The 25,113-nt window shown below is 41.2% G+C and overlaps 1 protein-coding gene across 2 annotated transcripts in view; it reads left to right on the forward strand.

The window, feature by feature from the left end:
• The window catches only part of CCDC50 (coiled-coil domain containing 50), a 99,833-nt gene extending 75,987 nt beyond the window's left edge, over positions 1 to 23,846 (forward strand). For both annotated transcript variants that reach the window (XM_036753871.1, XM_036753872.1), the window contains 3 exons: positions 778 to 857; positions 7,322 to 7,428; positions 17,135 to 23,846. In XM_036753871.1, the coding sequence (XP_036609766.1) occupies positions 778 to 857; positions 7,322 to 7,428; positions 17,135 to 17,154 (207 nt within the window). In that variant the 3' untranslated portion in view covers positions 17,155 to 23,846. The remainder of the gene's footprint in view (positions 1 to 777; positions 858 to 7,321; positions 7,429 to 17,134) is intronic.
• The last annotated feature ends 1,267 nt before the right edge of the window (positions 23,847 to 25,113 follow it).

The following is a 25,113-nucleotide window of genomic DNA, read 5'->3' on the forward strand; positions in this document are numbered from 1 at the left end:
TTTGGAACTGTGCCCAAAGAGCTATAAAACTCTGCATAACCTTTGACCTAGCCATACTGCTATTAGGTCTATATTCCACAAAGATTTAAAAAAATAGGAAGAGGACGTATTTGTACAAAAATATTTATTACAGCTTTTTTGTGGTGGCAAAGAATTGGAAATTGAGGGAATGGATGAACAAGTTATAGTATATGATTGTTATGGAATACTATTGTGGCTTAAGAAATGATGAGCAAGATGATTTCAGAAAACCCTGGAAAGACTGACACAAACTGATGCAAAGTGAAGTGAGCAGAACCAATAGAACATTGTACACAGTGACAGCAGGATTGTACAGTCATCAGCCCAGAATGAATTAGCTATTCTCAACAACACAATGACCCAAGACAGTTTTGAAAGACTTAGGTGAAAAATGCTATCTGTCCCCACAGAAAGAATTGATGGAAACTGAATATAGATCGAAACAGTCTTTTTTTTAACTATATTTTTATTACTTTTTGTTTTCTTAGTTATCTTACTTTTGGTCTCTCTTCTATTGCAACATGGCTAATGTGGAAATGTATTTTGTATGACTGCACAGGTATAGTCTATCAAATTGTTTGGCTTCTCAATGAGGGGGGACTGGAGAGGAGGAAGAGAAATTGGAACTCAAAATTTTGAAAAACAAATGAAAATTGTTTTCACATATAATTGAAAATATATATATATTTAAAAAAGACATTATATCATCATCCATTTTTCCCTAAGCAAAACTAACTCTTGCCTTTTGTTTCCTAGTCCAAAACATCAGAACCAGCGAGGCCAAAGTCAAGAGAAGCCCATGAAACAACCTGGTCTAAGAATGATAAGCCGGCTCGGTGAGATCACTGGGAAAATTCCCCGGGTGGGAATGTGGGGCCTTTGATGTTGGCTTCTGGAGTTTGATGAGGTGGCTGTGAGTGGGGAGAGGAAAAAGCTGTTGTTGAGAATATAATCTGGAAAGCCACACACACTTTGCAGTGAGGGAGGTGAGTGGCACAATGAGGGAGTGGTTAGCGCACAAAAGTCAGGAAGCAGAAATTACCTTAATTTATTGAGAAGTATATTGGTTGTCACATGCTGTAGCCAGAATCCGTACATATAAGCTTAATGCGTCTATGCAGGCAGCATGGTTAAGAGACTACAAAATTTTCCCTTTCTTGTTGTTATTCAGCTGTTTTTCACTCACATCCAGCTCTTTGTGACCCCATTTGGGGTTTTCTTGGCAGATACTGGAGTAGTTTGCCATTTTCTTCTCCAGCTCATTTACAGGAAACTGAGGTAAACAGGGCTAAGTGACTTGCTCAGGGTCACACTGCTAATAAGTGTCAGAGGCCAGATTTGAACTCCCAAAGATGAGGCTTCCTGGATTTCTAACCACTGCACCACCTTACCACCCCTGATTCCCCCTAAATTGCCCCGACTTTTATGCCCTTGATCAGACAACTCTGGCTTCTTCTCTTTACCAAACATTGTTCCCCAGTTGATATAATATTGATGCCAGTCCTTTTCCTTATGCTGAAGACATTCTGTTTTCGAGACCATCTAGAGGTCTCCTGGACAAACAATTCTGTGGTTTATCAGTACGTCTGTTGCCTCCTTTTCCAGTTTGGCAACTTGTGGGTCAGCACAAAGGATTTGCCCTTATTACGTTGTTCTGTTACAGTCGCACACAGTGGTTTAGATGGTGGTTTTCTGGGTCTAGGCCAGCAGGGTAGGAGGCTTTGCCACCTGAAATGTGCCCTCTGATAGAAAGGCTCCCACGCAGACACTCGCCAGCTTGTGAAACAGCTTTGGAGCAAATGGAGATCTCTAGGACACTGGTTATAGAGCTCCTTCTGTGGTGACGTCACCATTCATGACAGGCCCACACAGCTGCCCTTTATCCACAAGAAGAGCAGCCACGCCTTTATTACACCCGTTGCTGAAATTCTCATCCAGCCCGGCAGACCCTAAGCTCCCAGCTCAGAGAGCCTGGTCTAGTCCGGCCTGACCCGTTCTAGAGAGAATCCTCAGGTCCCGGTGGGATTGCAGTTTCCTTTTCTAAATCCTCTCCAACCCTCCCTTTAATACGACATTGGAGGATTTTGCCGGGCATCCAGGTCAAGCTCACAGCCTCCGCTGTTTTCCCTTTTCTGGATATCAATCTACGTAACGTTCCCCAATATTTTATACATCTCTCGTTCTCCGGGATCATTCACAGATCCCGGATGGTGACTTGGCAGGTGAATCTGTCCGCTTGGGGGCTGCTGAGGACACGCCAGGGCTCTCAGTTTCCATCCTGAGGCATCATTGCTTTGGCGGGAAGCTTTCTGGGTTGGGGCATATGGCCAAAGCACGGAGCTTGCAGATCTTTGAAAATCTGATGTGGGAAAGGACATGCCTTTGGCCTTCCTGTAAGGTGAACTGAAGTGACGGTGGCGCCAAGGGGGAAAAGAAGCCAAACTGTTTCCCCTGGGATTTTACCCAGAGTGTCAAATCTCTTGTGCGTTCTTGAGTTTCCCCGGCATTTGGGCTCGTGTATCCGTATACATCTGTCTGCCAAGGCTCTGCGTCCCAGACAGGTGCCCAACTCGGTCTTCCAGGCTCAAATGGCTGGGATTGTCTTCCTCACTTCCTGCTTCCTTGCCCTCGCTGGTTGCTGAGTGTAACTTCAGCTCTTCTGAGCTGCCTTTCTTCTCAGGAGGACCAGGATGAGTAGAAGAGGGGGGATGAGGGACAGTGCTTTTCAGGAGTCAATCGAGTCATCTGTCTTCAGACTATAATGCTTTCTGTTGTCGTCTGAAAGGAAAAGAAAAATAGGATTGGGATTAGTGAGGAGAAGGTTATTAAGGAGAAATGAACCAAAGTGACAGAAAATGCTCTGAATTATTAAAATCCTGGGCTAGCTTTAATAGAATATTAATAAAACATCTTTAACTCTCTAAAACATGAACAGTACCAGTGAGAGGGAACATTGGCTCTTTGGGCTGGGAACTCCCCTCCCACACCCTAACATCCTGCCTCAGGCTCAGCCAGTGGCTGTGACCTCTACCAAGTCCATTATAGTGTGTTTCAGAAGACATCTTCTATTTTTAAGGGCACAAGGTAAAGAGATAACTTCAGGAAATGCTGACAGATTCTCACCAGTCCCAAGGAGCCAGTGTACTGCTTCTGAATCTAGAAGTTCGGCTTCAGCCACAGTTGACTTTCAGATTGAGGCTCGGCCATTTAGGTTTCATTTTTTTTGAAGGGGAATTCAAAACATTCTAGAACACCTTTGTTCCTGCGGCCTAGAATCAGCAGCCAAGAAAGTAGCTTGCTCCTCTTCTCTCAGGGGCCAAAGACATCTTGATGTTTAAGCCATTTTAACACAGTGTTTCTGGGGGAGTGGAAAGGTGGAGAATGCAGGGAGAAAGGAGGAGGAGGGGAGAGGACCCTTTAATGCCCCTCAGGATCTTGATAAAATCTTCATGCTGTTTGATAGGAGAGATACTGTTTGTATGAATGTACTTCCACTGAGGTGTGTAGATAAGCCAATGCTCACCTGAATTTTTCTGGTCGTCACTGATGATTTCATCCACCTGGTATGAAAGCCCTCTTCTCTCATACAGGGCAACTTGTCCATATCTTAGAATCTTGAGAGCCATCCAGGTCACTAGGAGACGGGATGGCTTACCTCTGGTCAGGCGACTGGCCTTGAACTCTGGGCTTCCTGCGTGTGAGGCTGGCTCCACCTACTCTGGCCCATGTGTCTCCTATGCATATCAACATGTATGTAAACATTAATGACAACTCTGTCATCTTCACGTCAAGGTGTCCTTATTTCAAGCCCAGGGACAAAACCAAACCAAACTTTGGTAGGTGAAGAAAGTAATCTCTTTGGCCAGCAGTAACAATTTGGCAGACATTTATGAAGTGCCAGGCAGAGGACTTTGTTAATAGAGAACCAGCAGGGCCTTCCATTGCCACATCCTGGCTTTGTGACCCCCTACCAGTGACCAGGGCCCACCTTTTAGGGCCCTGGGCAACTCTAAGACTCTGAAGTTGCTGAGCCGGAGTCTGTGAGCATTAGAAGACAGGAGTTACCTCACCCAGGAATGCCCTCAAACAATGAAATCACGGTGCCAGGGTGGAGTTGTAGAGGTAGAAAGGAGCCCTTGTGGAGTTTAAATCTGGGAACCTCTACAGGGACAAGTCCATACAAATATTTCCTGGGAGACTTGGAAGGAGAACAAGAACACCTGGGGCAACCCAAACAACTTCACTTGGGAGTGGCCCCTGAGCCCAGACTTAAAGGGAGCTAAAGGTTGGAGGGGAGGAGGGATGGCATTCTAGGCAATAGGGCAGCTTGGGCAAAAGTGCAGAGATGAGAGATGAAATGTCACACATTAAGGATAGTATGTAGGCTAGTTTGGTCAGAATTCAGGCTGTGTGAAAAAAACGTGGAAATGTAGAAGGGAACCAGACCGTAAAAGTCTACCTGCCAAATAAGCAGCTATCCTAGAAGAAAGAGGGAGCCGCTGGGAAAGAGCATGGTGAGACTACAGCTTTAGGATAATTGGGGACAATGGACTGGCCGCAGGAGAGACTTGAGACTCATTAGAGACCATTATGGTAGTCCAGGGAAAGTGTCTGGAGATCCAGCTTCCTGGTGGAGAGAACATGACATTCCTTTGAAATGCCTGTCTTGACTGGGGTTCCTACATGTGTCTGATCTGAGTTATCAAAGACTTTGAATTCCCAGTGGACTTTCTGCCTTTCCTTCCCGTAAGGCTTTGCAGGAGTCAGCCCAGGGTTTCCAGCTCCTGGCCAGTGGCTAAAGTGCCCTGCCCCTCCCACGCCATTTTCCATCAGCAAAGGATTCTGAGGCCTTGTGAGGAGAAGCCCCAAGGCTGAAGAGTGGTTGGATCTTCCCTGTCTCCCTTCCTCGTGACATCTTGGGTCACAAATCCAATTCTTCCATCTGGTCCAACACTTCCCACACTTTCTCAGAAATTAACAAAACCAAACCAAACAAGCCCCTTGGAAAGTTGAACAAATTCAAGGATTTGGTAATTGGGAAAACAGCAGTGACAACAAGCTTCTACCTCAACTCCAAGGCCCGGCCCTCTTTGAATTAGCTTTTTTTTTTACCTCGTAATATTCCTTAGCAACTTAATGTGGTGGCCTTTGGATTCTGGGAAGTGAAATCATTTTATAAACATGACTTGACCTTTTAAAGAATCCTCCTGAAGCAGCTCCAGTGGCTATATTTTCATAGGGTTTAAGGGAGCTGAAAAGCACTTTCAAGGTCACCTAGCCCAAGCCCCTTATTTTATAGATTTGGAAGCTGAGGAAGCCAAGAGAAAGTAAATGATTTGACCAAGGTCACACAGGCACTAATGGTAGACAGCCTTCAAACTAGGGGCCTAAGACATTGAAACCAGTCTTCTTTGCTCACCCTCTAAGGAATTAAAGGGTTACTTGGCTATAGTAAAGTATGTCTGATCAGTCAGAGAATTCCTTGAAGTTAAATAATCCCCTTCCCAGGCCCCAAATGAGCCTGGGAAAGAGTGAGGAGCCGTTCCCATCTATCCATCTATCCATCCGTCCATCTATCCATCCATCCATCCATCCATCCATCCATCCATCCATCCATCCTTTCCCATTTCCTGACACCTGGCCTCTTTCTCAAGTCTTTGATATTGGTGCTGTAGGATTTTTATACTTTATTTTTCTTCATATTTATAAAGGCCAGAATGATTCAGAAATGGTGTGTTAAGGAAAGTAGACATCTGAAAAACCATCAGGAAAGTGTTTGCCCCCAACACCCCCATTTCTGGGGGTTCCAGAAAACGAACCCACTTTGGGTTTCTTTTATGGCTGCCTCAGTCTCTTGGAGGGCCAATGAGGCCCAAGTGACACAGATCACACTGGGACATTGTTTGAATCTGGGATTGGGCTGAAATTTTATTCTACTACCCAGGACCCTCTGCATGAACTCATTAAGATCACAGCAGGCGATCAAGGAAAGTGGGGAAGAGGACACTTTCTCACGTTTGTGTGTCAAGGGCGCGCTGCCCTTCTTTGAATTAAAGCACTGCACTGCCACCTAGTGGATAGAAGGGTTTACTGATATCACCATGGTTGGGCTTTCTTCTCTCTACTCACTTCTCCCAATTTTTCCTTTCTACTTTTTTGTCTTCTTTTCCTTATTTTTTCTTTCTTTCCTTCACTTCATTTTCTTCCTATTTCTTCTTTCTTTTCTCTCCTTCTTTTCCTCTTCCCCTTCTTTGTTTTCTTTCTCTAGATTTCAACTCTCAGCATTTGATTCTTGCTAAAATATCATTCCTTGTCTACATTATAAAATCCTTTCAAAATTGGAGACCTTGGTTGGGCCAGAGGAAGGCAGTGCTTCATGTGAGTCAATTTCCTAGTTTACCCAGAGTGAACATCCATGCTTCTGTTCCTTCAGTACCAGCCACATGGGTAATCCCAAGCAGCTGGAATGCTTGACGTCCCCTTTAGGTTTTGCAGATATTGATGGTGATCTTCCTTGTTGTACCCTGCACATGCCTTTTTTATGCACAGGAGCAGGAGGGGGAAGGTACCCTGGAACATTCTGGTGGACAATTGGGCAGGCCACCTACTTAGAATCCACCATAGCCATAATCCACAAAGTAGATCATTTGTAGAAAATTAATTCAGCGTCGAACTACATATTTATTTTCTCAAAAATCCCCTGAAGAACCAGTTCAAATCAGTTATTCAGTCAATAAAAATTTATCTGGTTTGTACTGTGTGTGTGCCAAGAGTTGTGCTAAGCAGCGGAGCTGCCCTGCCCTCCCCTCAAGGGGCTCCCAGTCATGAGAATAGCTGTGTACTAACGAAATAAATACAAGATAAACTGGCAGTAACCAATCGAGGGAAGGCACTAGAAAGAGCAGTAATTACAAAAGGCGTCTTCTGGAAGGTGGGATTTTAGCTGGCACTTGCAGGAATCCAAGAAGCAGAGATGAGGAGGGAGAGCATTGCAGACATGGAGGATGGCCAGTGAAAATGCCTCTGGTTGGAGAATGGAATTAGAATTGGAGATGGAGTAAGTCAGAAGCCTCCTGGAGTGCATGGCCTAGAATGCCCTCCTCATCTCACTCCTCCTCCATTCCCAGTACTGTAGATTACCAGCTCCTGGCTCCCTCATCTATTACTTAAGGACGGAGCTGAGGATAAACCCTCAATTCCTGGCTTGGCTTCCACCTGACTGTGCATAGAGCTATACTATCCGATGAGGCTTAATGCTTCCATCACCACCGGCAGTGCGTAATTATGGTTTCTCTTTCAGGCCTCCACCGCCCACCATGATGGATGCCGAGGACCCAGACTACACACATTTCACAAACCAGCATAGTTCCACGCGGCCGTTTTCCAAACCTGAGTCATCTCATAAAGGTATGAATGGGAAGCATGGCTACTTCACAGTGCCCCCAGGATCTCTAGGCCCTGGGAAGCGATCAGGGATGAGCTAGCTGTGCTGTCAGGGACGATTTAGCACCTGAAACTGTAGCCTAGTTAGTTGTTCTGAACTTTGCAATGGCACTTTTAGTGTCCATTTGGGGAAGGGAATAAGTACTTTTATAATATCTACTATGTGCCTTGCATTATGCTAAGCACCTTACAAATATTAAATCATTTGAGCCTAATAAGAACTCTGAAAGGCAGGTGCTAGTATCATCCCCCTTTCTACGGTTGAGGAAACTGAGGCAAACAGTGAAGTGATGAGCTCAAGATTACACAGCTTGCAAATGTCTGAGGCCAGATTAAAGCCAGGTCTTCCTGACTCCAGGACTGGTGTGCCATCCACTACTACACCCAGCTGACTGCAGGAGGGGGGGAACTGGGGACCAGGCACTGGGACTGGGAATAGAGTCCTTTCTTTGCCATAACCTGATATAGACCTCTTTAGTGTAGTGTTGGATACTTGAGTATTTAAAACAAGGTAAATTAGCTCAATAGACATCAGGATCGGAGTGGGAAGGGACCCAGAGGCCAAATTGTCCATCTTCTATCTGAATGAGGATCCTTCCACATCCAACTTGCCACGGAGGCATCCAGGCTTCTCTTAGAGTCCTCCAGGGATGGCTCTGCTCCCCTCCCCAACCTCTCCCTACGTTCTCCTAATAGGTGGGAAGCTTTTCCTTACACAGTGTACCCCACAAGCTCATTGGTATCAATATTGCCTCTCATGAGGCAGCCCTGGACTTGGTCCTATTTGCCCATCATGAGATTCTTTATTCACACTAGTGGGGATCCAGGTGTGGTGTATGACTCTTGACAATTTCTGGCCTTCGATAAATGCCACCAGGGGGTTCTCCCAAGGAATGGGGAAGTGGTCTTTCTCACAGCCTCACGACATTCGCAGGCTGCCATTAGAGCACATGGGCCACTTACCAGTTGGGCCTGCTTCTCGCCATGTGGCCCAGCCATCTTTTTCATCCAGGTGCTCCTTTTAGGACATCTTTGACCTTCATAGCCACATTGGTTCCTTGAGTGTGATGTATTACAGCTGACACAAACCTGCCATGAGCCTCCCCAGAATCTTTTGGGTGATCCTTAGCTTCAGGATTTGGGGGATGGCATTTTATTACTCAGAGTCACATGGTATCACCAGAGAAATCTCCCCCTGCCGAAAGAATAGGAGAAGCATTGGTTTCAAGAAGAAGCTTAGAGTCATTAAAATAATTATGCCTTTTCATGAAGGCAACTCATCCCTCTGCTCTTCACCTCAGGGTCCGCCTTGTCATCCATGTACTGTGTCTGCCCAAGGTCTGTGTTAGTATGTGAGTGTACAGGGTCTGACACATAGGAAATGCTTTGGGCTTCGCTGTCACCCTTTGATGTACATATGTGTGCATATAACATACATGTATCTAAACCTCTCCACCAACCGCCTGTCTACATCTCTAGATTACCTGGCATGTAGAAGCACTGATTGAATCTTATTAACTGACTGACTCTCCTGCTGAACTACTCCCCTAGGTTGTACATTCCTGTACATACCACAGGCCATCCCTTAAGGGTGCTTCAGTGCCTCTCTTTCCTTCTGTGAAAGCCAAAGCCCCATCTGCTTCTTCCTTCCAGGACTCCTTATTCTGCCACTTGGGCCAAGCAGAACCAGTATCATCATTCTTCCACCTAGTCCTTGAAGAGACCTTTCACATGCACCAAGTCTTCTCTTCTCCAGGCTCCACATCTTCACATCTCCTGTTTCTTTAACTGATGCTCAGGTCACACGATCATGAAGGTCTTTAGCATTTGGGCCAGCTTCTGTAGGACACTCTCCAGCTCCCAGGGTTCTCCTAAAATGTCATCCATACTATTCCAGATGTGGGCTGGCCAAGGTAGGTCTTGCCAAGACTGGTACTCTCCAGGATGGTGCAACACCAGTGCTGCTTGCAGCATCTGTGGAGGTGTGAGGCCAATAACACCAGCACACAGGAGGGCTGCTAGCACAGGTTCTTTGATTTGCTTTTCTAAGGAAAGCAACATTAAGGGGTTTACAATCTCACTTTAATTAAACATACATATATCATTCACTTAGTTGAGGGGAAAAAGTCAGCACAGTTCAGAGAACTTCAGAGAAAACACAAAAAGAAATTATATAAACAGAGGAAATAACACAAGTCACCAGACAGGCTTCTAACTGTCTGACCATAGTAATATATACATAATTACCATAGAGAGAAGCACCAACATCTGGGTTTTCAAAGCCAGAGGGGGCTCCTTAACAGCTACCCAAAATCTCGTCTGGTGAGATCACCAGATCTTCCAATGAGTGAGCCTCCAAAGCAAAATGCTAACCTCAGAGTATATATATGCACTTCTTTAGGGTCAGAGGGCATCACAACCATGTAACTCAAACTCACGTGACTTAGGCTTTCTTGTGAGTTAAGCAGGTCCATCAAAGACCCTTGATTAATCAAAGATTCTTGATTGAAACAAAGGCATGTCTCATTCAAAGGCACTTGGTTACCTTATTGCTGAGAAGAACTAGAACTCCAAAAGAAAAAAGGGCAAAGCAAAAAGTCCCACTTTGCTTGCCATTACAGATTGTTGAATCAGTTCGCAACTCCACCAAAAATGCATTAGTGTCTCAGTTTTTCCTTATCTTTCCCAACAGTTATCATTTTCCATTTCTGTCACATTAGCCAATCTGATAGATGTGAGGTAGTACCTCAGAATTGGTTTAATTTTCATTTCTCTACTCGATAGTAATTTAGAACATTTTTATGTGACTATAGATAGCTTTATTTTTTTCATCTTGTATCCTTTATTTCATGTATCTAAAAACATATTATGAAAAGAGGTCCATAGGTTTCATTACATTGACAAAGGGATTGATGACACAAAAATGATTCATTAGGTTTGTTGAAGGATTAGAGTAATTGGATAAGATGATGTCTAAAGACACCCCTAACTCTACATCCATGATCCTCTGTGGTATTTAAATAAATGTTATTTTTCAATCATATAAAAGTCCTTCATATTTGTATAAAAGTGAACGTCACTTAGAAATGACAGCTGCACCCTCCCTCATTTTGTTAGCTTTCTTTCTTTTTTTATAGTGAATTTATTTTCAGTTTTCAACATTCATTTCCATAAGATTTTGAGTTTTGATTATTCCCCCACTGTCTCCTCCTCGTCCCCCAAGATGGCATGCAATCTGATGTAGGATGTACTTATACATTCATATTAAACATATTTTCACATTAGTCATGATGTAAAGAAGAATTAGAACTAATGGGAGGAACCATACGAAAGAAGAAACAAAACAACAAAAGAAAAGGAGAGCAAATAGTATGCTTCCATATAGATAGCTTTAATTTCTTCATCTGAAAACTGCCTGTTCCTGTCCTTTGAGCATTTATCAGTTGGGGAATGACTCGTATTCTTATAAATTTGACTCAGTTCCCTATATATTTGAGAAATGAGGCCTTTGTCAAAAACACTGCCTTTAAAAATTGTTTCCCGGCTTTCTGCTTTCCTTCTCATCTTGGTTGCATGAGTTTATTTGTGCAAAACCAGGGGTGGGGAACCTGTGACCTCAAGTCCACATGTGGCCCTCTAGGTCCTCAAGTGTGGCCCTTTGACTGAATCCAAATTTCACAGAACAAATCCCCTTAATAAAAGGATTAGGTCTGAAGATCTTGGACTCAGTCAAAGGGCCACACCCAAGAACCTAGAAGGCCACCTATGGCCTTGAGGCTGCAGGTTCCCACCCCTGTACAAAACCTTTTTTTTAAAATTTAAAGTAATCAAAATTACTCATTTTACATTTTATAATGTTCTCTATCTCTTTGGTCATAAATTCTTCTCTTCTCCATAGATCTGATGGGTAAATGATTCCTTGCCCTCCTGATTTACCATTTTGACCTTATCTTGGCATTTGCTGTGAGATTTTGGTCCATGCTTAGTTTCTGCCATACTATTCTCTAGTTTTCCCAGCAGTTTTTGTCAAATAGTGAGTTTTATCCCAGAAGCTGGAGTCTTTGGGTTTATCAAACAGTGGATTACTATAGTCATTGACTACTGCATCTTGTGTACCAAGTCTATTCCACTGATCCACCACTGTATTTCTTAGCCAGTACCAAATGGTTCTGATGATTGCTGCTTTATATAGCTTGAGATCTGGCTAGGCCACCTTCTCTAACATTTTTTTCCAATAAATCCCTTGATATTCTTGACTTTTTGTTCTTCCAGTTTAATTTTATTATTTTTTCTAGCTCTATAAAATTTTCTCTGTAGTTTGGCATAGCACAAAATAAATAAATAAATAAATTAAGGTAGAATTGTCATTTTATGATATTAGATTGGCCTAGTCATGAGCAATTAATATTTTTCCAGTTGTTTAGCTCTGACTTTATTTGTGTGGAACTTATGTAATTCTGTTTATATAGTTCCAGGGTTTATTTTGGCAGGTGGAATCTCAAATACTTTATATTCTATACAATTATTTTCAATGTAATTTCTCTATCTTTTACTGTTGATCTTTGTTGGTAATATGTAGAAATGCTGAGGATTCCTGTGAGTTTATTTTATATCCTGAAATTTTGCTAAAGTTGTTAATTATTTGAAGAAGTTTTTTAGTTGATTCTCTAAGTATACCATCATACCACCTGCAAAGAGTGATACTTCTGTTTCCTCGTTGCCTATTCTAATTCCTTCAATTTCTTTTTCTTCTCTTATTGATGAAGCTAACATTTCTAGTACAATATTGAATAATAGTGGTGAATGGGCATGATTGTTTCCCCCAATATTATTAGAAAAGCTTCTATTTTATTCCCATCATATATAATGCTTGCTGGTGGTTTTAGATAGATGCTACTTTTCCAAAAAGTTTATATAGTACTGGAATTAATTGTTCTTTACATATTTGGTAGAATTCACTTGTAAATCCATCTGGCCCTGGAGATTTTTTCTTAGGGATTCCATTCATGGCTTGTCTAATTTTTTTCCAAAATACAGTCATTTATGTATTTTATTTCTTTCTCTATTAATTTGGGCAATTTATATTTTTGTAAATATTCATCCATTTCACTTAGATCATCAAATTTATTGGCATACAGTTGGGGAAAATAGTTTCTAATTGTTTAATTTCCTCTTCATTGGTGGTGAATTCACCCTTTTCATTTTTGATACTGGTAATTTGGTTTTCTTTTTTTTTAAATCAAATTAACCAAAGGTTTATCTATTTTATTGCCTTTTTTATTTTATAAAACTAGCTCTTAGTTTTTATTAGTTCAACACTTATTTTTCTTTTAATTTTATTATTCTCTCTTTTGATTTTTAGAATTTCTAATTTGGTGTTTAATTGGAGATTTTTAATTTGTTCCTTTTCTAGCTTTTTTTAATTACATGCCCAATTCATTGATCTGCTCTTTCCCTGTTTTATTCATGTAAGCATTTAGAGATACAGAATTTCCCCTAAGTACTGCATTGACTGCATCTGATAAAGTTTGGTATGTTGTATCATTGTCATCCTTTTTGATGACATTCTTGATTGTTTATATAATTTGTTGTTTGACCCACTCATTCTTTAGGATTAGATTATTTAGTTTCCACTTGGTTTTTGTTCTATGTTTTGTTTTTATGGCTCTTTATCATATGTAATTTTTATTGCATCATGATCTGAAAAAAGATGCATTTAGTCTTTCTGCATTTGATTGTGAGGTTTTTGTGCACTAATACAAGGTCAGATTTTGTGTAGTTGCCATGTACTGCTGAGCAAAATGTGTATTCCTTTCTATCTCCATTCGCTTTCTCCAGAGGTCTATGATATCCAACTTTTAAAATTCTATTCACTTTGTTACCTTCTTTTTTGTTTATTTTGTGATTAAATTTATATAGCTCTGAGAGTGGGAGGTTGAGGGCCCCCACTAGCATGTATAGTTTTGCTGTCTATTTCTTCCTGTAACTTACTTAAATTCCCCCCGAAGAATTTGGATTCTATACCACTTGGTGCATACATGTTTAGTATTCATGTTACTTCATTGTTTATGGTACCTTTTAGCAGCATGTAGTTTCTTTCTTTGTCTCTTTTAATCAGATATATTTTTGCTTTTGATTTGTCTGAGATCAGGATTGCTTCCCTGGCTTTTTTTTTTCCACTTCAGTTGAAGCATAATATATTCTACTCCAGCCTTTTACCTTTACTCTGTGTGTATCTCTCTGCTTCATATGTGTTTCTTGTAAAGAACATATTATAGGATTCTGGTTTTTAATCCACTCTGTTACCTGCTTTCATTTTATGGGAGAGTTAATCTCATTCACATTCACAGTTGTGATTACCAACTGTATATTTCCTTACATCCTATTTTCCACCGTTTATGTTTTTTCTCTCTTTCTTTTCACCCTGTTCCTCCTTACCAGTGTTTTGCTTCTGACCACTACCTCCCTCAATCTCCCTTTCTTCTATCACACAACACTCTTTTACTTTTCCCCTTGCCCATCTACTTCACTATAGAGAAAATAGATTTCTTTATCAAACTGAGTATGTATGTTATTCCCATTTTTAGCCAAATCCAATGAGAATAAAGTGCAAACAATTCTCACCCACTCCTTTCTTTACCTTTATTGTAATTGGTCTTTCATGCCTCTTCATGTGATATCATTTAACCCATTCTGCCTCCCTCTTTCCTCTTCTCTCAGCAAAATCCCTTTTTCACTCCAATTTTTTTTTAATCAATGTATCAAAGTCAACTTATACCCATACCCTCTGTATTAAGTGTAATCCTTCTAACTGTCCTAATGGAGATACATTTCTTAAGAGTTACAAGTATCATCTTCCGATGTAGGCATGTAAACAGTTTAACCTTATTGAGTGCTATGTGTTATTTTTTCTTTCCTGTTTACCTTTTTGTGCTTCTCTTGAGTCTTGTATTTGAAGATCAGATTTTTAGTTCAGCTCTGATCTTCTCATCAGAAATGTTTGAAAGACAACAATTTCTTTGAATGTCCATCTTTCCCCCTGAAAGATTATGCTCAGTTTTGCTGGGTGGTTGATTCTTAGTTCTGATGCAAGCTCTTTTGCTATCTGGAATATCATATTCCAAGCTCTTTTTTTTCTTTAATGTAGAAGCTACTAAGTCCTGTGTAATCCTGACTGTGACTCCTTGATATTTGAGTTGTTCCTTTCTGGCTGCTTGCAGTATTTTCTCCTTGACCTGAGTATTCTAGAATTTGGCTACAATATTCCTTGAAGTTTCCATTTTGAGATCTCTTTCAGGAAGTGATTGGTGGCTTCTTTTGGTGACTGTTTTACCCACTGGTTCTAAGATATCAGGACAGTTTTCCTCGAAGATTTCTTAACAAGATTTTGTACAGGCTCTTTTTCTTTTTTTTTTAATCATGACTTTCATGTAGTCCAGTAATTCTTAAATTATTTCTTCTGGATCTAATTTCCAGATCATTTCTTTTTCCAATGAGGTATTTTACATTTTTTCTCTTTTTTCATTCTTTTGATTTTGTTTGACTGATTCTTGATGTCTCATAGAGTCATTAGCTTCCACTTGCCTGACTCTAACTTTTAAGGAATTATTTTCTTCAGTTAGCTTTTGTGCCCGCTTTTGCATTTGAGCAATTCTATTTCTTAAGGAATTGTTTTCAACAGTCTTTGTTTGTGCTTTCTTTTAAAAGCTGTTAACTCTTTTTACATAATTCTCTCATATAACTCTCATTTCTTTCCCCAATTTTTTTCTACCTCTGTTACTTGAAATCCTTTCTGAACTCTTCCAAGAGAACTTTTTGGGCTCAAAGCCGATTCGTATTTCCCTTTGAAGCATTTTAAACATTATTGTTCTCTTCTGAGTTTATGTTTTGATCTCCGCTGTTGCCATAGCAGCTTTCTAAGGTCAGGGCTCTTTTTTATTTTTTGCTAATTTTTTAAAAGTTGAACTCTGCTCTTAGGGTACAGGGGCACTGTCCAAGCTTCTTGCACTGGAAGTCAAGGATCTGGTCACTGTCTTTCTGTGCAGGTATTTCTGGGGCTGGTGGCTTGCCCACTGCAGTAGATTGGCCCATCCTAGTTGTGCCTCTTGGGTTCTGAGACTGGTAGTTTGCCTGTTGCACTGAGGCTGGAAGCTTCACAGCTGACCTGCTGAGCCAGGACCACAGGGCATGGGTTGCTGTTCTACATTGTGGCTAAGAGCCTCCCACCAGCTTGCTTCCATACCACCTGTGCTCAGCTCTGCTCTCCTTTTACCCAAGTGAGACAGACTTTTCCTGAAGTCCTAAGTTACCTGGGACTGGAATTCTTTTAGAAACTTGATTTAACATTGTTTGTAAGGGAAACTGGGGAGAGCTCAGACAACTTCCTGCCTTCTCTCCCTGTCTTGGTTCTGCCAAATCCTACCTTGTGCTTAGGAAGCTGATTATTTGAACCCAAGTGGGAGACTTTATTTTTTTATCTCTATTAAATTTAATCTCATTAGCTTGAGCCCAGCATTGGTTCTCATGAAGAGCAGGGGAGCAAAAATTTTCTCTCATGGGCTAGAATGTTTCCTGAGCTGCTGGTCACTGCTTTGTTCCATGTTTCGTACTATTCTGATAATATTGATAGCTATTATTTTAATTTTCTTTTTTTTCTTAAATTCTGAACCTCACAAATATCAACACATATGATCATTTCACTATACGATAAGAAGATCAGAAAACAAAGGCTTGTTTATGGAACTCTGATCTTACGATGTCTAATTTTTCCAGGAGTCTAATAAGTTGAACATGATGGTAACAGAACTGCCCTGTTTGTCTTAAAAATGTGAATTCCCTGTGATGCTACTGTTAGCATGAAGTAGGAGATTTGAGGGACTTTTTTTCTTTCAGGCTTTGTAGGAGGGTGAGGAATTTGTAAGAAATTCTAGAGGAATGTGCTTTCAGAATTTCTGGGAGTTATAAGGGTTTTCATCCCTGCCCCTATATAAAACACTTCAACCAGTTGCGATGCGATAGCGGCAGTGTTTTTAAATGCTGGTTTAGAACCCCAACCTTGGCCCTTATTACTGATGTGACCCCTCAATTATCTCACTCATAAGATGGATTTGTACTCAGTGACTTTAAGGCTTTCATCCCACTCTAAATCGATGATCGTCTCGTTGTGGGTACAAAAGGTCTGCCAGCTCAGTGAAATGATGCTCAGCTTGCTTAGTCCAAATGAAGCTATTAAAAAATAAATTGAACAGCAACAGCTGACTTCTGTCTAATTTCCACTGCTTCACATAGATCTGATGGGTTTTAACTTGAGAGACAGATTAGGGTAGTAGAACGTGTGATGTACCTTGAAGTTAGACTCTCGGTTAAAATCCTGCCTTTGCCACTTACTACTTGTGTGACTGTAAGCAAATTACTTCCCCTTTCTGAGTCTCGGTTTTCTCATAAGGAAAGCTGGTGAGAGAGAAGAGGCAGAATAAATAATTTCTTAGGTTCCTTCCGGTTTTAAATCAGTTGTTCCTGTGGTTAATTTTTAAAGGCTCATGAATAGATCAACTCAAAATCAGAGAAAAAAGAAATGTTCTCCTAAACTCAGGGCCTAGATAATGGACTGCCTGGAAAGTTGGATCCAAGGATTTGTCACTGACTCTTTTCTCTCCATTTCTCTTTCTAGGTCACCGTTCCAAGCAGTAAAGACAAAGAACTGGCCTCGAATCTGCCTCCCTGTAGTCAATATTACTGGATTATATCTGATGCCTTCTTCATTTTTTTTTGTTTTTCCTCCTAAGTTTGCATCACCAGAACTGTGTCCTCTAAATTCTCCTGTGGCCATTCAAAGTATTTGTTCATTTCCAAGGTTCTAATTCCTCCAGCTGACTTGGGCAGTATAATAATCTCTAGAGCCGGGCTGCTGCCTCAGTGTAGCCACTCCTTTGGGTGAAGGGTTAATTTCAGAGGTCTTTGAAATCCCATTTTGGTACAACCTAGCAGAGGGAAGAGGTTGCTTTGATCCCCCGTAATATTTATCAAAGGAGGCCTTGGCTGCAGCCACACAGAACAAATCCTGGAAGAAATAATTTCAGTTGGGTGACATTGTGAGAGATGGCATTTACTCTGCTTTGCAAGAAACTACATCTCCTTCATAAAGTATAAAACAAACCAAAAAAGCATGACATCCAAAGGGACAAAGGGATGAAGGGACAAATGACTCGGCACAATGGGAATCTTACCTCTTGAATAGCAGAAAGCAGAGAGATTCATGTTATGTATATAAACCCCAGTTCCAGCCTAGTTGGAAAAGTGCTACAGCGCTCTAACCCCAGCCTGGGCTCCCCATCACTTCCTAAAAACAGGGCTTGGTGTGTTCTCTGTGGGCAGAGATCAAGCCATTCGAGTAGTAGCCCTTGGCATAAAAGTACAGCCGTAATATTTGGCCCATGTTACAGAGAGGCAATGAAAAGTTGACATTTGTGATCTTGTAAAATGTTTGCCGTTCCCTAATAAAGCCAGGCATGGCAAATCAGAAAGAGGATAGCAGGGTCAAAGATCCATCAACCCCAAAATACTGTTTCTTTCTCCTCCTAGATCCACTTAAATCATTTGAGAAAGGTGCTCATGCTTTCTCTGACCTCAGAATGCGATCTTCCTTGGCTGGTGAGAAGTAGCTGTATCTTTTTAGCCCTCTTCATTGTGTCTTTGTCATGGTAGCATGGTGGCTACTTTCCACATGGGCTCAAAGATGCTGCAGATCAACCTAACCTTTCCATGCATGGTGGCTTCTGAGTCTTGGTGATGCCTAAGTAAATATTCTGGATAAAATAACTACTCAGCACCAGTCTTCTTGGGACGCTTAACGCTCAGAAAAAAAAGGAATTAATTGATGCCCTAGAGAAACTCAGTCTTCCAGCCTTGATACTACTCTCATGAAAGTACTTAACTTCCTTCCCTGCTTGTTTAATGGAAATGGGAAACAGCCAATGGTAGTTACTTACCAGTCCTGGTTGTTTGGGGTTTTCTCTCGATGGTGTGCACCCTGCATGTTGTCACATGCTCTCCAGGTATACAAGAGAGGTTATTGTTTGAAAGATAACTTGGTGGCCTCGACAATTTGGTGCTTTCTCACCCGTAGTCAGAGCACACTCTGAAAACAGACTAAAGGAAGCTCTCACTCTATGTGAAGGTCATGAGTGTCAATGAGGCTGGAGTTTGAGGACAGGGAGCAGAGTGTATGCTGAAGGGAGAGAAGCAAGAGGGGTAGTTACTTATGGAACTTGGGGAGAGTTGAGGTCTCCGGAGGTGACATCAATTCATGAGGAGGGAAAGGATTTGAAGGCCAACTGGAAAATGGAACCTCCCAATTGCTGAGTTACCTGTAGGGAGGCCACCAATACCTGCTCATGGAAATGTCCGGCTCCTGCAATCTTGGTATTATTTTACCTGCCCAGTGGTTTGTGTCCCACGTTCTGGCAGCAGCAAATCATGGTGATTTCAAAGGAACAAAATACAAAGCATGTGTTTTTTCTTTTAATTCATAATTTGGCAAATAATATCATCTGCATTTTTAAATTTTACAAATGTTTATTTTTATGTCTTTTAGAATAGTCATAATTTCCTTGTTTCTCTGGCTTACCTCATATTTCCTCCAGTTGTCTTTAGTTTCATGAAGTGTCAGCAGAGGATACTTCTGTCACGAAACCCAAAGCATCTGGGATACCTCTCCGGGTTCCACCCATGGCTCAGCTGCAGGCATTGGGTTTAGGCCGAGAGTCCAGTTTTCACTGTTTGACTGGCCAATTTAGCATCTCTTTAGAACAGTGTAAAGTATCTGGGCTTTGAAAGGAGAAGAGTTTAAACACACCTTAGCCTCTTTGCCTGTTATATGCAACTAAAACCTTTTCATTTTTTAGAACAAGAGTTTTCATTTTTCTTTCAAAAAAATGGATCAAGCTTATCCATGCCCCCATGCCCTCCTCCTGAAGTCTAGAGCTGCTTGCAATATTGAGAAGTATCAAAAACCTCAATGCTCTGCTCCAAACCCAGGCAGTGAGGCAGTCGATTGGCCTTTTCCTTTAAGGTATTTTATAGTGAGAAAGCAAAGATTTATTTTGCTCCTCTGCCCCTCCCTGGGGCATGTGTAAAACTAACCTCTATAGGAAAATTATTTTGTACTTTAATTCTGTGATTCAAATGGAGTACTCCAAACTACACAGCCCATCAGCTTTTGTCCTTTGGTCTCAGGAGGCTGGACTATTGCGTGCCTTTGATTTCATTTCTTTTCAGTTCAGCGGCTTGGCTTACTGGTTTCCCCCTAATGTAAGTGTCGGAGGTGGGACTTACAGCAAGGCCGCTGGATCCACTGCTGACATTCTTCTCATTCTTCCAGTCATTGTCTCATCCTAATGAGACCCCGTTCAGAGTCAATGATCTTAAGCTACTGCTGACTAACTAGGAGGATGGTCCCCTGGATGGAAAGACAGGAAATTGGCCAGACATTTAGGTTTCAGACAAAAAATAGGAAGCTTCCAAATACATTTTTCTCCCTGTTCTGGGGCCAAAGAACTGATGCAAAATCTGTGGAAGGAAATTAGAAATTTTAGACCTCTAACTTTGACGTTCCTTTCTCTTTGGTGCATATATGCTGTCCTGCAAAGACTGGTTTTCGTGTGGAAAAGGATAAGACAGCCCATGAGGAACTCCCTTTTCTGGATCCCAGTTACCATATTGTTCCAGCATCAGGTGTGGCATCTCTGTGGCGGCAGAGAAAAGCCCACGATGGCTTCTGATCACTGGTTACTGATGATTGTACCTTCCCACATTTTAGTTATTGGCCAGTTTGGGGTATCTCACCAGGAACCAAAATGTCCAATCTTGGTTTGATTTTGTTTTCTTTCTATCATCAGAAGACCTCCTGTCCATTGAATCCTGTGCCAAATGTTTTATTTCAGAACCTGCTGTTGCCATGGAGGTATTCTACTTTATATGTATATGTTTTATTTTATATTTAGGGGCTTGAGTTTTACTGTGTTGCCTCTATGTCGGTTGGCTTTGGGGTGATTATTCATGTTTTCAGTGCTAATTTATAAAAAAGGGAAATCTGCTAGTCATGGCTATGTGAAGCCCCCATTATAGTAAAGTGAAGCCCCATAATACAGGGGCCTTTCATATTTTATTTTTTTTTTCTTTTTTAAAACTGATAAAGGAGGATAAAGTCCAAAATGGAAATGGGTCAGTTGTGGGCAGCAAACATACAGGCAAAGTGAACGTATGATGGCTGAGTTTCCTTGGATGCTGCTCTTTTATCTTGATGCCTTTTTTATTTACACACATACAGCTAACTAGTAACCCTATGAAAGGAGCAAGCCCATTTAGGACCAGATGACATTTACTTATTTATTTTGTCTACTTAGAGTCAGAAAAGTGACTATGGAAAGTGATGCCCCTTTCCTGTGTCTCCAGTGGTGCCTGCAGGTCATGAAGCCATATTTGCTTCCCTTTTATTGACACCAGCATATCTTTTTCCTCTGGGCCCTATGCCAAAGGGGAGCTTGACGGGGCCCTGTCCTGTTAATGCTGCAGTGAGCAGAGTGTCAGCTAAAGTCCTCTTCTTTCTGATGAGATATGGAGAAATATTCAAATTGAAGGCGCTCCTTGGTGCTGCCAATCAAATCTAGTCCTCAGAAATGATCAGACGGGTCTAGAGAAGTCAACCAGGGGAGAGGAAACCAGGACACTCTTCGAAAGAGTCACTTTTCTGATGAAAGTTGCACTTTAAGACAAAGAAAGAGTGGTGTCTCTGAAGAGCAGTATTGCCTTAAATTCGTTTGACTTCTCAGTCAAACATATCTTACTTCTTAACTGTGAGCCCCAACCAGCTCTATTATTTATGCACCTGGAGGGTAGGGGCAGTCCCTTCAGTACTTAGGACATCTTTCTTCCTCCTGGGAGTGGCAAGCATGTTATAAATTGTACTGTTGTATAGTTCATCCCCATTCATTTCATTTCTTTGATCTTTCGAATTGTTCAATGAACAAGTACCTGTTGGAGGAAGAAATTCAGTTCCAATGTATACACAATTATTAAGGGGCTAATAGATAGCAGTCACTATTCTTGGTAATGAGGATACAGACATCAAAATGAAGCAGTCCCTGCCCTCAAGGAGCTTATGTTCTAGTGAGGAGATGCACGTAAACAGTAAGAAAATACAAAATGAACGAATGCAGTGATACCTTCAAGAGGTAGAAATGTTCAGTGACCTGAGTCTCTCACATTTCAGATAATCAGTTCAAAATAATGGAGTTTTGATAGCACTCATTAAGGCATATTTCTAAGTTCTTTGTTCTCTTTTTGATGACTTCTTATTCACCCTAGGGAGGTGGGAATGAATGAACTCATTTTATTTCAAGTGGAAGAATTGTGAATGTAAAGAAAACCCCACCCCCACCATCACCATTATTCCTCATGTGCAAAAACTGGCCAAACTTTTTTCTCAGATGGAGTGAAGCCAAGTTTGATTTGAAATGTTCTATTGGTGCCACAAAAATACTACTGTGTAAATAATCACTTTCACCCACTAAAATGTGTCTAATTTAAAGTATTGCTCACCTCAGTATGCTGTGAATGCCATCCAGTAGTATTGCCTGGTCTCACATTCATTATTACTGTCATAGGACTGGGAACTGACAGAACAGTTTGGCAAACTATCTAGAGCTTTGCTTTTGTGAAGTATTAGCCCTAACACACATGTGAAGCAGGGAATGCCTGTGTGTCTATGCTTACTTTGCACACATAATTGCTATTGAGGAGCTCACTTAAAGCAGTGGCATGTTGAACATTGTCTCCTGGTCATCTGGATTGTTCTGTGGAGGTTAGATGACAATTGAGTGACTAGATGGGGCAATCATGCAGAGTTTCAGAACTGCTACCTTTCCAGACTCAAAGGGCAGCAAGGGGATGCATACTGGGAAGGGAATGCTTTGACCCTGCCTGTAGGAGGAATTTTGTTCTTACTGCATGGGATTTTAGTCCTACAGTAGCCCAGCATCCTCTAAAGAGTTTCCAGCCATTGGCTTTCAAAAAGCATCTTTTAACTGCAGACTTCTTGTCCTGTTCTTGATGAAATGTTTCTCTGAGACTCCTGAAGCTGTCTCATTGACCCTTGTAAAGCTTAAGCTGAATTACCTATTTCGGTAAGCACAACACATCCGCATAAGGCGTTAGTTAAAGCTTATTGCCTGCTGGCTAAAAGTTTGAATAAGTTTTCATTTCTGATGTGTTAAGCCTTGAAGGGATGTGAGAGAAGGGGAGGGGGAGCAGCCTTTTAAAATGTGGGTTCCTAGAAATGGGGTTTTGAGATGAACATATGTCTGCCTAATGCTCTAGACTGAAAAGTTACTCCATGATGGAGTAACTGTGAGTTTCAACTCTGAAGTACAGGAAATGGGGCAAGGGGAGGGCATAAGGCAGACATTCTTAGAAATTAAAGTGTTCAGCTGTTACTCAGATGTCTGTTTTCTTAGGCCCAGAAGCACCCTGACCTGAAATGACTCACTACAGATACTGTGAAAAGATATTTACAGATTGTTCGGTGACTTAAAGGACCTCCATGAAATTTTAGGATGTTGAAATGTTTAAAATCAGGATGAAGCAGTATCTGGATGCCTCAGTGGTCACTCTGTAAGCACCAATGCCATGAGCATCCTTGTAGGATATATTTGATAGTACTTAGGCCACAGGGAACATGCAGAAACTATGTTAGGGATTTTCAGTAAAGGAACCCCTCCCAAACTATGGTTTTGACCTACAGGAAAATGTGGCTGTGATGGACACATGATAGGTACATTTAGAAGAAGCAGCAATGAATGCCTGGATTTAAGGTGTCTTTTTACCTGCTGGCAGGTACAGATGGACCTCCTTCCATTCATTCCTGCTTGGTGCCATGGCCAGTAAGTTGATTGTCATACAACATATATGAGACATTTCCTTACTGAGATCTTAATAGGAAAATTCTTGCTGCAGTGTTTGTGGCCCTGACCAGATGTCTCCTGGATGGCTGGGTGACAGAGCTTTGTTCAACATCTTATTTTATTTACCCTTGCTTGAACTTGGGGCTTCACTCAGTGTAAATTGCACACTTACAATAACTCATCTATGCAATCTCTCTCTCTCTCTCTCTCTCTCTCTCTCTCTCTCTCTCTCTCTCTCTCTCACATTCTGAACAAGTCGTGTACTATTTTTTTTAATTAAGTCTGACATTGAATTTAATGAATAATGTTTTGAACCAAAGGGTCATATGTGTGTAGACCAGCCTGCTTTGTTTCCTGAGGTGAACATTATTACATTATCGCCCTCTTCTCTTAATAAAGTTGTCCTTTGGGTTAGCCACTGCACTGGTCTCCATCTTTACTTTGTTTCTGGAAATTTTTTTTTCCTTTTGACTTGGAACAGCATTCCTACCACATACCAAGATGAGCTTATCTGGCACAGAAGCCATGAACATCCAACAGCAAGACAGTGTTAAGAACATTAGCCATTGCTGACCTAACTGTAGCTTTACAAAAGGTGAATTTCACCTTTTGCATGAAAACTTGGGTAGAAAATGTGTTTGGCAGACCACCTTTTTTTGGCAAGACCCCAGTATCCTTTTTATAATCAATAACATTTTATATAGCACATAAAGGCTTAGAAAGCCCTTTATATTTAGTTTATAACAATCACACAAAGCAAGTGCTACTACTATCCCTATTTTGTGAAGGAGAAAATGGGTAGATTAAATGACTTGCCCAGGATCACATGGCTTGTGACAGAAGGGATTTGAACCCAGGCTTTCTTGACTTCAAGTCTACCGCTGTATACACTGTGCCATGCTCACCATCTACCTTTGAGTAAAAACAAACGTAATTCTAACATATTACCAAGAACATAAGGTGGACTCTACCAAATATTGCTTTTTGGGTATTATACTGGAGTGTCGGACTTCTTTTTGGGGATGGGGGGTGTGTGTCTGGATTTAGGGAGAGGTTTTGGAGTGATATTTGTAGAATGGCTTAAAGCAATGGCATGAATTAAGAATGAGTCAATAAATAAGCATTTATCAAGTCCCTACTATGTGCCAGACTCAGTGCTGGGCCCTGGGGAGAAAAAAAAAAAGACAAAAATAAAGGCCTTTTTGGGGGCTGGAAATAAATAAAAGAGTGAAACAATCCTTTTCTTCAACAATCTTGTATTCTATTTGGATCAACAATATGCACACATAGAAATAAATATAACAAACATACAGAGTGAGTACAAGAAAATTGACTTGGGGAGATAAAAAGCTGAAAGGTCACGGAAAGACCTCAAGCAGAAGGAACGATTCTGCACTTCTTGGAAGGAAGGTCATTTGCTCAATAAACACTTACGAAGCTCCTGCTATATGCCTAGCACAGTGACAAGCACTGGAAACACAGACAAAAACAGTCCTTGCCTTCTAGGAAGTTACAATCTAGCAGAGGAGACAATATGCAAGCAGCTGTGTACAAACAGGATATAGAAGGGACAACATAGAGAAGGCACTGGAATCAGTGTAGATCAGGAAAGGTTTCTTGTATAAGGTGGGATTTTATGTAGTACTGAAAGGAAGCCAGGGAAGCAGAGATGAGGAGGGAGAGAATTCCA

The sequence above is a fragment of the Trichosurus vulpecula genome, chromosome 4, assembly GCF_011100635.1.
Source record: "Trichosurus vulpecula isolate mTriVul1 chromosome 4, mTriVul1.pri, whole genome shotgun sequence".
NCBI classification, from domain to species: domain Eukaryota; kingdom Metazoa; phylum Chordata; class Mammalia; order Diprotodontia; family Phalangeridae; genus Trichosurus; species Trichosurus vulpecula.